The following is a 13,610-nucleotide window of genomic DNA, read 5'->3' as shown; positions in this document are numbered from 1 at the left end:
ATTGTAAGCAGATATCAAAAGCACATTACTGTTTAATTTCCTTTTGAATTCAGGCTTAGTGTTTTAAATCTTAAACAGGAAAAGAAAAAAAAAACTATTGGTTCCTTTTATTAAGTAAAAAAGTATGAAATGTTTATATCTAAGCTCAAGGGGAGAGCCTTAAATCTTAAGATTTAAGGTCCATTTTGAAATTTTCAATTTAAAGCACTTGCCTGCACTTATATATTCCTGTGGCTTCTCTGCAGTTTTAGCACTTAGGAATTTCATCTCCTTTCTCTGCATAGAAGATTCCAAGAACAGTAATTGTGGGAAAAAGGAGAGTCTCAATAGAAATGAGAAATTTTGCCTACTGACATATTAGAGCCTCCCCCTACCCAGGAGTTAAACTCTTGTGTGTATCTTTCCTTATGCTTGTTCTCCTGAGAAACTATATTTTCTTAATAAATACTTTTGATTCCTGATGCTTGGAGATAAGACTTTGGTGGCCCCTTCTATGTTATCACTTTGTATTATAGAGACCAGTAATCCAGCAATTATATATATGTTATTTAAGTTTCAATTGTCCGTTTCTGTGGTTATATGGTGATGGGGCGACTAAAATATATTTTTATCTTTATATTTCCAGCATCTACCAAGTAATGGATGACTGTTCATAAATGAAGGAATGAATAAAGTTGGCTTGACTGTAGATCAGAATGTCTGTTATGCTAAGAACCCAATTCCTCTCATTTCAATTTGACCCCCTAAGGGCAAATTCCTTTGGGTAAATATAGTTGGGACTTTCCTAGAATTAGAATTAAGAGAGGTTTTGAATCTTGTGAGAAAGTTTGGTTCAACCTCTCCCTTGATCTTGCTGACCTGTTTTGGAATGAGAAAAAGTGAATAAACCATAATTGACAAATACATAAAATGTAATATTAAGGGAAAAGGAAACTGATAATTACTCCTTTAAATAATTTTAACAACTTTGCCTAAAGAAGAAATTCTATAAATGTTTAAAGTAATTATAACTCATTACAATTTAGCACTGAATAAACATTTTCCCCAGTGGTTGTGACAATTTTTGTAATTTAAAGAACTTAAACTTTTTTTTCATAAATTTAGCTAAGCTAAATCTATTCTTTAAGTGAACATATATAGAGAAGGGAGAATAGGGAAGCATCTTTGAGAAAATCTCTAAAGATAAAATGAAATGATGGGTAATTTTAAAACTATTTTAGGCAGATTTCAGAAACTGCTCTGCACACCATTAGAATTAAAGTAATAATACTCTAAAAAAATAGTACTTGAAAATTTTTAATATTTAGGTTTTAAAAATGACCATCCTGAGAAGAACTATCTCAAGACAAGGCATCATTTATTGAGAATATTTAGGACAGTTTGAATTAGAGGCAAGACATGTCAATGAACATTACTTTCAGGAAAGTTAGTAAAATCAGCAAAATGTTTATTCAGCAATAAATCTTGCCTCGATGGAGAGTACAAACATATAATTATGCTCAGAAAAAAACGCTGCTGACTGGTAGAGTTGGGACTAGAAATTTGGTCTTTTAATTAATAGCTCTTTCTAAAATCATTTTCAATAATCTGGGTCTTGTGTGTATGTGAAAAATAGGTATATATGGCATTTTAGTTAGTTCAAGAATGGCCAAAGTAATGAATATTAGTTTAAATTCTAAGATCAGCAATTTTTGAAAGATGTATGTTAATTTGCTAAAAATGTAAATTCTCAGTAAAAATCCCTGGCATGCTCTAAAATAAATATGAAAAAACAAATAAACCACATTTGGCATTTTAGTTTAAAAGGCAAACTATCTCTAAACAGCCTGAGACAATATCATTATACAGGGTCTTGGAAAAATAATGAAAAATAAGAATTTTATTGATACTGGAAATGGATAGATCTATTTTGCAAGTATATCTCAAGAATATCATGGTAATTATCAGTAATAAAGTGGCATATTTTCTGAAATATGGAGGTTAGTTAAGCATCCCATGATTAATTAATGAAGCACTCTTCATCTAGAAGATAAAAGTAAACTATATTGCTTACCTTATAAAGAAAGTTATGGTAAGAAATGATCTGGAGGGGAGAAGGGGAGAAGGGAGGAAACTCCATTTCTTTTCTACAGTAACTAATTCCTTCAGAAAGATGCAGTTTAGTTCATACGCAGTAAAAACAAAATTCCCTAAACAAATGGCATGAATCTTGGTATTAACAGTTTTAGTTATATCATGTTAGCAGAAATTCTTCTGAAAGTCTACAACTAGTTATAAGTTGTGATTTTTATGATGCTTTAAATTAATGAAATTCTTTAGTAGTTGATACTATCTACATCATGTAGGAAAAGCTGTGATTTGTCAGAGTAGACAAAGCTGGGCTTTAATCCATCCTTTTAACCATATTGCCAAGTCTATATTGTTTTCACTGCGTCTCAATTAGGACACAGGCAGGACACCTGGTACTTCTTTATCTAAGTCCCATGGGCTGCCAGATGACTCAAAATCCATAACAGGTGCTAAGGCAGTGTGAGGATAGCCCTATTATTGAAAGCTGGAGTTGAGTAAAATTTGGACCATATATAATCGTTCATAAATCAGTTAACTACAAAATGAAAATATTAAGTAAATGGTTGATAAGCCCAATTCTACCAAATTTCATGTAAATACATTTTAAAAGATTAACCTTAAATAAATAGGATCAAAATTTAAAACCACCTAAATGTTCTGAAAATCCTTCCTGATTTAATAATCTAATAATCACCGGTGGCTTACAAAAAACATCAATATGATGAACAAATATGTATATCTGTCCTACTTTCATGAAAGCTGTAAGAAGCAAAGCATATAAAAGAAAAGCTAAGTTAACTGGATTACTATTTAATGAAATTAAGATTTTGTACTTTCATTTTACTTTCAAGATCTAATGAAAATATCATTAATTTAGTAACAGTGAGACTTTCAAAGTCAGTAGAGAATTACTTCAATCTCACTAATATTAAAGTTTAAAAAACATTGGGGGATACTAGAAATAAACATTTTGTGTTGTTTCTTTTGGGAACAAAAATTTCAGTACATCAAAGTTGAGGAAGTAAATTTATGAGTTTGAGTTAAATACTAAAACTTGGGCCTGTCAGAAGATTGCAAAATGGAAAAAAAAAATAACCAAATAAGTGAAATTTTACAGTGTACAATTACTTAAGCATTATCTCTACATAAATGCACATTAATTTAATTAAGATTCTGTCTAAATGCTATAATTATAATCAGGAATACAAAAAAAGGTGATTTTATTATCATAGTAAGTAGTAACAAAGTACAGCAAACTGTCATTTAAGACAGTGTCATAGAATCTATGATAAGGAGTATATTGGCTTAAACTAATGCACTATATGTCCCCAGGGAATGATAAGCTTAGAGACTGGACTTTAACATTAAAATCTATCCATTAATCTTGACTTAAATATAATCTACTCTGCAGTAAAAGGAAGAATGGGCATTCAATGAATTACTGTTTTTGAAATATTGCACTGGTGTCTGTTTAGTAAATCATTTAAGAGGAGAGGACATGGAATATTAGTAAATTTTATACGTTGTTACTCATTCTACAAAACCTGCATATGATTGCCCCTCAATTTAGCAAACGTACCCCATTAAAAACATTATAAATAAAAAGTTTTCTTAAAATATCTCTCCCTGTTTCTTTTTAAGGTTATGTTGCATAAATTACAATATTATAATTTATTCAACTCAAATTCAACTGGAAAAAAAAAAGAATGATCCACAGACAGAAATGACTGTGGGGCTAGGATACCTGGGAGCCGAAAATGATTTAATTTTTTAATTTAAATTTTTTTTAAGGTTATAGATGATTTTTTTTGTTTGCATCAGAATGACCAACTGCTTGTTGATAGGACTGACCAGAAGAAAAGAGAAAGGCAAAGGCCAAGAGGAGTGTTTATATAAATATCAGAGCATATGATTCTTCACGAAGAAAGAAGCAACTCCAAAACATTTTTAGATCTCCAAAATAGACAGAATTCAATGTGTGAGATAACCATGAATAACTGGAATAGGTAAATATTCATATAAATGATGAATCTGGTATTTAACATTAAAACAGGCTGACTAGTCAGTGGATTAATTTAGCTTGCAATTGCTATGCAGAAAATTCATTTTGATTACTATATTAATACAGTTTATAAGTTCAGATGCAATTGGGAATTCTAAAAAGCAAAGTATAAGGGAATTAAGATAAATTTGTCTTTAACCTTACCTGATAAGTGAATTGGGGAGGTCTTAAGCTACTCTTTTCCTCATTTTAAATTTTATTACAGTATAAAATACATTATTTTCTAAACATAAAAATATCTAAACAAAAAATATCATAAAGCAAAACTTACTTTTACTCTGCTGTAATTTTGATGGGCTGAAATAAATAATGGCATGTTAACAAGGAATTACTACAGGTGGTTGCTCAAATATATTCATTTGCTTTCTTTTTGTTAGTAGCTAGGTGCTAAATAAAAGTCAACGCTCCTATCAATAGAGTAAGTAAATGTAGAAACATCAGTTCTACAACAGCTATTTGCTCCTTCTCTTTTCTGAACAGCAATTAGTAAAGCAACCCCTTCCCCTCCTCCCTAGTGCTGTCAAGCTGTTCAGAGCAGTTTGCAACTCAACAATGGCACCATTGTGAATGCTCTCTGGGCTTTCTTCCCACAGAGAGTTAAATGGGCAGTTCCTGCTGCCCATGATTGGTGTCCAGTGAAATAATACTCAAGAGCCAGGTTTTATCAGCTTCACGCCAAAGAAGTGAAGCCAGGGAACCCAAGCCTTCATATCATACTGGACCATATGCCAACCCTGATGGCCCCAAAGGTTTATCACTAAGAATCAGGATCCATCATGTCCCCTGTGAAATTTCACTTCACATACCTTATGTGAAATGCAAAGCTTCACTAAAAACCAAACCTTCTTTACAATTGGCATGAACAGATGGACTGTAACAGTGGTTTGGCAAACAAAAGTTAAGATTTAAATAGGCTGTATTCAAGTGTTCGAGAGGAAAAGCAGTTAGAAAAAAATGGGGAGATTTGTGACCCATAGTTTAATTTTAATTACATTATTGAATTATTAAAAATTCAATAGCAAAATCCTTATGTTTAGTGAAAAGAATGCTAAAATACACTGCAATTCCTACGTTAAACAAGGTTAAAGATTCAGATTTTTACTCTTGTTCTCTGAAATCTCCCAACAGCATCTGAATCTACTGCAGTTTTTATAGTGTACATTATGTAACAGGTGTGGTGAATAATAATTTGAGCATACTAGGGCAACATCATCACAAACAGCAACAACACAGGGGCTTAAAAGAAAAAAAGAATCCCTGTTCTATCATAGGTGAGAAGTTGATAAAGTAGAGAAACTTTAAGCTTTGCTGTTTTTTGGGAATAGTTTGCCCACACCCTGATGGAGTTCTCTGTCTTCCTTCTGTTCAACTGTAATATGACCCAACTGTCTCAGTTGGCAAATGTGGAATATACTGTCATACTGGATTTGACAAAATCGATAAGATGATGGTAGTCCTTTCTTTTTCTATGTATTTTTGTTGTAAGTCAAAAATGTACCGAAGAATATGATAAAAGTACTTCACTTATTAATAATGTGTAAAACTACTTTACACCTTAAAGCATTTTATGTTAAAAAGGATCTCTATGTAACAATGAGGAGTCTTATCATGAAACTTAAGAATTAGGAAAATCTCAAATGCTCATTTTTAAATTGCAAATATGTGTAAATATTATCAAACATCTATAGACCTTAGTCTCATTAAGAAAAGTAGTACTAATTAAGAACTTAGCCTAGCAATTACCACAGAGCTAATTATTTAAAAAAATAAAGACTATTCAATTAATAATCTAAAAAACCTAACTAACCATGGAAAGGGTTTATAGAACAAGAAAACATTCAAACTGTAACTGTTCTATTAATAGATAAAAATCACACAGAAGGAACTGTCATCTTACACACTCGTTGCCATATTGGCAGTGACATTAGAAAACCAAGTTTAAGTTGACTTCCTGCTTAACCTCATTTTCTGCTTTTGACCTACTACCTGATCCTCCTCACTCGCTACTATTCTTCTTTAACCCACAGCACCCAAAAGTGAATTCTTTGTATTTATAGACCAAATCACACTTTTTTGCCTCCATGCCCACTCCCCTACCTCTGAAAAACTCTTTCCTGATCTTATCCACCTGGTAAAGTTCCATGTCTTTGAATTAATGAGCAGAATATGCTTCCCATAAAGCCATTCTTAACTGCCTACTTCTCATTCTCATCTCTAGTTAAAAACAGTCATTTTCTGCCCTACCATTTTTTGTACATATCACTATTGCTGAACTCTCAACACTGCGCACTTTATGTACCCATCCATCCATCCATCCATCCATCCATCCATCCATCCATCCATTCATCCATCCATCGTGCCCTCTCTCCTCTGTACCAGTCTGTAAGCTCCTTGAAATCAATGACTATCTTTCCATCCCTAGCTTTTCTCAAAATGCCCCCCATATAGTAGGTAGTTAATAAATATTTGGTGAATAAGTGACTGATCTAAAATTGTTTAGTAATCTTTTCTTATTTGTGAAGAAATAGTTGTCCTTTTTAGTACTTAGATTTGTAATTACTGTATTATGTTCTTGGTAGAGAATAAACATCTAAACTACATCTAGAATACCACATTAACAGAAATAGAAGTTAGCCATGTATTGAAGTTGTTTTGTGAGCTCCCAAAGTTTAATATAAGAAAGGTAATTATTAGTGATCCATATTAGTAAAACCTTAAAAAAATACTGTCTCTAAAGAATATTGAGACAATGCTGTTTTCAGACATATTCTATAATGCAAACTCTTTTATAGCAGAATTATAGATTAAATTTTTTTTCAGATTAACTTTTAATTAAATCTTTTTCTCCAAAACTGGATTCCATTTCTTTTGGAGGTATTTTCATTAGTTTTTGGCTCAATTATTCCACAGAATAAAACTTCCTCGTTAGTATTACAAAATTATTGCCTATCAGAGAAGTGTACATTTATTGCTTTCATATCTTTTTAAAAAGACAGTCACATTTGTTAGACCAAAACTAACATCCTTAAAGGTATGCAATAAAAATATTCCCTCAATGTTTGTAATACCCCTCAAAAAATCAACATCATCAACAGGCATATATTGCCATTCCTTGAAAAGAAGAATTGAACAAATAAAATTTTATGTAGTAAAGAATAATTGGAGTCATTATAGAAGTGTTACACATATCCTGTTTAAACAATTATTCTGTGTGCATACACAGACTTTAAGAGTTGGCAGCAAAATCCAGGTCAAGGGGATATTTAGCATAAGCTTTTCAACAAAAAATTATTAAACAGCAATCCCATGTCTTTAATACAAGAGATTTAAATGCTTCAATTATAGAATAGATTGTAGGGTAAACAGAATATTTGTTCTTGGAGAGGGCCTACTACCATGATTACTATCTGGGTATTACTGTAATGGGAGATGAGGAGTGTGGAACTGGGAGGAGTACAGGTATGTTTAGTAAAATACAGTGAGAAATAAGAGATGGAGTAAGCTAAAAAGAATTGCTTGCCATAATCAAAGAATTTAGCCTTGTTTCAATAGGCAGGCAAAAGCCAATCTAATTTTTTTTAGTATGCTGAGATTGGCGTTTTAGAAGAGCATTTCCAGTATCAACGTAGAGGACAATAATAATGACAGCATCATCAATTACCATGTAGCTACTCTACTGAGCTCTTGCTACATGACAGACAGTCTGCTTAATGCTTCAAGTGGATAATTTCATTTAATCCTTACAACAACTCTGAGTTTGGTACTTCTATCTTCTTTTTCTGATACAAAAAAAATTACATACAAAGACAGTAAGACATTTAATAAAGTGAGTCGGACTCTGAAGCTTACAAGGATTTCCAAACAATCAGCTTCCACATTTTAAAAATATAATTAATGTATAAATTAAGGATAGCTCATACTTATTGATGGGAAATGATCTACAAAGGCAGTAGATATTGAAAGTATGTAGTTTCTCAATAAACTAATTTCCTTCTAATGTGAAATGGAAACAATATCAATGGGCTCCCCACAAGAGGTTTCCTAAAATTTTGCTATAATGAATGGCAAACTGAATTAATAGAGCCAGTTAATCACATTTCATTTGGTTTTGGCTCTCTCTCTATTTTTGCAGCAGGTTCTTTATGTTCGAACAGTAAAACTGCAAGGATAATAAAATATTACTAAATGAAGAATGACCTTAACTTCTCATAATTTGTCTGACAAAGTTAAATGGAAACCCAATTTGGGCATTTATAAAAAAGTCAACTCTAAACAGGTTAGAAAAATAATCAAATATTGGTTGTGGTAGAAAAGAATATTAAAGCATTTTTTCAAGATGCTATTAGTTGGGTGGGCCACGGTGGCTCAGCAGGCAGAGTTCTTGCCTGCCATGCTGGAGACCCAGGTTTAATTCCCGGTACTGCCCATGTGAAAAAAAAAAAATAAAAAGATGCTATTAGTTATATAACATCCCCTCATACCATATACTTTAGAATATTATATATATATATATATATATATATATATATATATAATATACCTATCCACATACATAAAAAGCACCAAAATATAAATGATAAAAATTATAAAAGATATGCTACCTGCCAACAACTCAAATTCCATCCCCTTTGAGGCCCAGATCAATGTCAAATTTTCTGTGTTTTACTCCAAAGTAATTTTTTCTTCTTTGGAACTGCCACAGCATTTTGTCTATAACCCTTGCGACATTTTTATTTTATTATATATTATAATTATCAATGTATATATTATTCTCTCCTCTAGTAGATAATCATCTAGGAGAAGGAAAGATTAACATCTGATTTGTCTTTATATCTTTACCAAGACAACACATTATAAGTGGTCAATAAATGTTTCTGAAAGAAAACAAACAGTGGAGTTCTACCTCTTGACCTGGTGGTAAACTGTGTTCACCATTTATAACTTAAATACTTTTCAAATAAAAATACATCATGGTTACATGCTGTAAACTTCTGAAAACTGCTCTACATTAAAAAAGAAATAGTATATAGAAGATAGCATCATATTTAACATCCGCACATTCAGAAGTCATAGCCAAGATTGTCTTGAGTCAAAAGAAATAATTGTTTTAAATTTTTTATTTTAAAGGAATAGTTATGAGAGGTAAGGTTATAAAATTAATGCTTTGGAATTATTAATCCCATAAAACAATACAAAACAAAAAACACAAATCATAGAAAAACAACAAAAAAAACCCCACCCTTTCAACAGGTAACTAAAAAATGATGGCCAAGATCAAACTTAAAATACCTTTCAGTTGTAATTGAGTTCAAGGGACCAAAAAGATAAAAGTATCTAGCTGACAAAATCAGAGGTTGTAAGAAAATGCTTTTCAAGTACAAGTAATGCAAGAAACGACAAGTGAAGGAGAGGTTTCAAAACCTGAAAGACAGTCATCAATACTGACAGATTACTGTAATTCCGGCTGCTAGCATGATCGATTTGAGTGGCACATGACAATCAATACTATTCTCACTTAGTGAACATTAGATTCATAGTTATAGAAGATATTCCTAGGATAAAATTTAAACTATATTTAATGATCATAAATAGCACAATTTATGCTGTGGAATCTTAGTGGGTACTTTGGGCATAAAAATAACTGACACAGCAGTATAATTATCTAAATATAATCGAGCTTATTACATTTTTTTAACCTTGATTTCCTCTAATGAGGATTAAAGTATTAACTTCAATGGTTTTCAAAGGTTACTTCCATCTCAATTTTTGTTGTAATTTATGTTACATTTTATTGACAGTATTAGAATACATGATTTTTCCTCAGTGGGAATGTATTTGGATTTGTCAAAAATATACACTTCTAAAATGTAATACATTATATTTTGGAAATATGCATTTGATATTTAAAATTTTTTAAAAAACACCTATATTTCAATGTATCTTAAAAATGTCTAGGGCGGGCCACGGTGGCTCAGCAGGCAGAGTTCTCACCTGCCATGCCAGAGACCCGGGTTCGATTCCCGGTGCCTGCCCATACAAAAAAAAAAAAAAGTCTAGTCATAATTTATTACCTAAATTTTTATTTCAGAAATCAAGTAATACACTTCTATGGTTATTTTTCCAAAAAATTTATAAATAATATAGAACTTTGTGAATCTTTGTGAAGGTGGCTATATGTTCCTAAGATTAGCAAAGCCTAAGAGATTTCTTCTCTATATAATTAAATAATACGGGAAAACAATTTCCAGATAGCTTCTAAAATTCATACTTCCAGGTCAGGAAAAATTTGTTTGATCTATCTGATTTTATGTTTTTATTTTAAAGTTTTGCTGGTAGGAACTTTTCAGATTTGCTAAATTTAAATAAAGTGTTTATTGTTTTCATTAAAAATTTTTTTTCATCTTAGAATTTTCTGCAATGGTGTATTTATTAATGTCTCTACAAGGTCAGCCATTAAAAACTTCACAATGATGGCCTAAAAATCCAACCCAATCAATTAACCAACAAACCAAGCTATAAACCATAAGAACCTGATTAGGCCATTCCTTGGTGCTGGGTTGAGTTGTTTTATATTGACTGTAATTTTTATGAATAACAGATTTAATCAACACACAAAATAATTCTGGCATAGATCTATTGAGCATTTCATTTACTAAGCATATTCAAATCCATAATTTCATTTAATCTTCACAATTCTAAGCTAGGTAATGTCACTCCTTTTGCAGATGAAGAAAGTAAAACTCAGATTGTGTGACTTGTCCAAGACCCCAAGGCAGAATACAAGAAAAATCAATGTTTTCTAACTCCAAATCCAGCTTTCATACCTCTAAAATAACATGAAAATCTGAAATAGTTTGCAAGAATATGTATTCAGGTGTTAAAAAAAAATTAAATAGCATTCCCGACACTCTTGATTTTATATTTTTAAACTGCTTGCTAAGGTATTATGCATCTTAAATACTGTTTGGGTGATCTTGGCAGGGTTCACAAGAACTCTAGGGCCTTCTTGAATAACTCCTCCTGAATGCTGTTATTTTCTTCAAAACAAGATCAACAGACTGCATAGTCAAAGACAAGGGATTTAGAAAACAAATTCACCTGATCCATGTCTATACTGTTCAGAGCATGACAGGCCCAGTGAAATTTCTCTTTGGTTGGTAGATCTATATTTAGTGGATTTCTACAATTCTTATTTTTGTTAATCAATTCAAGGTTCCTAAATCCTTACCATTTCACTAAAATGAGCACTTTGAATATCGTTTTCAATGTAAAATAAGTGAAGATTTCACTGACACAATAAGAAATGCTAAATAAATGGCACTGATCAATGTAACATTCCACGAGCCACCTAAAAGTCCATTTTATAGTGTCAGAATACATGAGAAATTCACAGGAATTAGATTGCTTAAGTCAATTTTCATTAAAAGAAGAAAACGTGTAGCAGACTACCAGGTTATGATAATAAATCCAATTCATGTGGAATGGAACACAGAATATTTTAAAAGACCTTCCTTTTAAAGTTTACCATCTAGAGTTCATTATATAAAAGAAAAATAATGACTAAATATTTTTAATCATATGGAAAAAGTATATGGAAAACACATACCATTTCAGAAAGGAATATAGAAAATAGAAAACAACTTAAAATTTAAAACATGTGCCAGGCATATTCTAAGAGCTTTATACATATTGATTGACTCATTTAGTTCTCATAACTCCATGAGCTAGATATTATCATTCACATTTTACGGAAAAGGAAACTGAGGCTCAGAATGGTTAAATAATATGCCCAAGGCTACTCACTTAAGAAAATGGTGGCCAGTATTTGAGTCCTAGCAATCTGGCTCCAGAAGTCATATTCTTAAATACTCATATCCTCCCATAACCTTTGTGCCTATTTATAGTGCTCCTGCTGTTTGCAATGCTCTTCCTTTCATCTAATTTTTTTTTTTTAACATGGGCAGGCACCAGGAATCGAATATCTGATTAACTTTTATTCATCCTTCCAGACTAGTTCAATGGCATATTTTTCTTAGAAGTATTTCCTGACACCACAGCCCTTTTCAGCTGAGTGAGAGACCCCTCATTATTATACTCAGAAACACCCTGTGCATACTTCTGTTATAGCACATACACTGTAAATAGTAAGTTGCCCCAATAAGATTGTGAGTTCTTTGCAAGGACTGTTTGATTATCTGCACCTTCAAAACAGCACAATGCCTAGCACATAATGGGAATGTAATTAATTAACCAAATATCAGTATAGATTAGAAGTATAAAAAAGAAAATACATCATTAAAATATCATAACTGTTCAAACACTGAGGAGGAACCTAACGATCTATTTATCAATAAACAGAACCTCAAAGGTCTTAACAATATATGAAATATATATGCTGGAAAGTAGACATATACTTAATAGTGGAAACCACATTGTTAAAAATAAAAAGGATACAAGTTTTGATACAATGGAATCAGTGATTTCAAAGCCCGGCTTGCATTTATAGCTGTAGCTCGAACCATAATGGGTAGCACTTTTCCATTCACAATAGCACCATCAAAAAGTGGACCAAAGAAAGGAACCTGATTGAGAAATCAAAATCATTTTATAGTCAAATACATGCTAGAAAGTTGTAAACTAGAACAATCAAAATACTGCTTGCACAAAAAATTGTTATTTGCTTCCTCTTTAGTTTTTCCTCAGCAGAAATATTTGAATTCACTTCTTTTCCATGATGGGTCACTTACATTAGGGCAAAAATGAATGAAAAAAGCCTGAGTGTTTATTCATAAGAACTTTGTGCTTCATGTAACTGACTAAATGATTTATACATCCTGATAATTTTCAAATTTCTGTAGTTTCAATTTTGACAGAGATCCATCGCTGGAGGAAAATTCCTTTTACTCCATCAAGCAAACACAGGAAAGATATATATTCTTATGGGCAGGATGTTAGTTTTTCATTACTTTTGTGTGAAAATGAGCTTTACTACAGAATTGAAAACATTTTCATTACATGGTTTATTAGTGAAAAAAATTTATGTTTAATAATTAAATGTCATTTTATCAGGGAGTTGACAGTTTCAAATATTACTTCCCTTTAATATGGTTGGCACATATGGCAGTTGACGATATGGACATTAGTTGTGGATCATATAGTAAATATTTAGGTTTTGTGATCACATGGTTTCTTTTGCATATTCTTCTTTGATTTTTTAAAAAATACCCTTTAAAATTTTAAAAACCATTTTAGTTCACAGGCTGTATAGGCTGTGGGCTATAGTTTGCTGACATCTGGTTTAAATGAACCCTAAAAAACCCAGGCCAGGCCTGGCCATAAGTCTAAATTCATGCATGGGATATGTAACCCAATTTAAGGAATCTTGAAGATTAATGTTTGACTGTCAAAAGGAAGATTTTCTATAAACTAAAAGTATTCAATTAAAAAAAGAGAGACACCAAAATACTATCAAATTTTT

At 31.6% G+C, this 13,610-nt stretch overlaps 1 protein-coding gene across 8 annotated transcripts in view; it reads right to left on the bottom strand.

Moving 5' to 3' along the window:
• The window catches only part of RALGAPA1 (Ral GTPase activating protein catalytic subunit alpha 1), a 311,810-nt gene that overhangs the window by 14,956 nt on the left and 283,244 nt on the right, over window positions 1–13,610 (bottom strand). For all 8 annotated transcript variants that reach the window (XM_077126931.1, XM_077126935.1, XM_077126932.1 and 5 more), the window contains one exon: window positions 12,587–12,714. In XM_077126931.1, the coding sequence (XP_076983046.1) occupies window positions 12,587–12,714 (128 nt within the window). The remainder of the gene's footprint in view (window positions 1–12,586; window positions 12,715–13,610) is intronic.

Source organism: Tamandua tetradactyla, chromosome 14 (assembly GCF_023851605.1).
Source record: "Tamandua tetradactyla isolate mTamTet1 chromosome 14, mTamTet1.pri, whole genome shotgun sequence".
In the NCBI taxonomy this organism is placed as follows: domain Eukaryota; kingdom Metazoa; phylum Chordata; class Mammalia; order Pilosa; family Myrmecophagidae; genus Tamandua; species Tamandua tetradactyla.
This window is presented reverse-complemented; position numbering and strand designations above follow the sequence as displayed.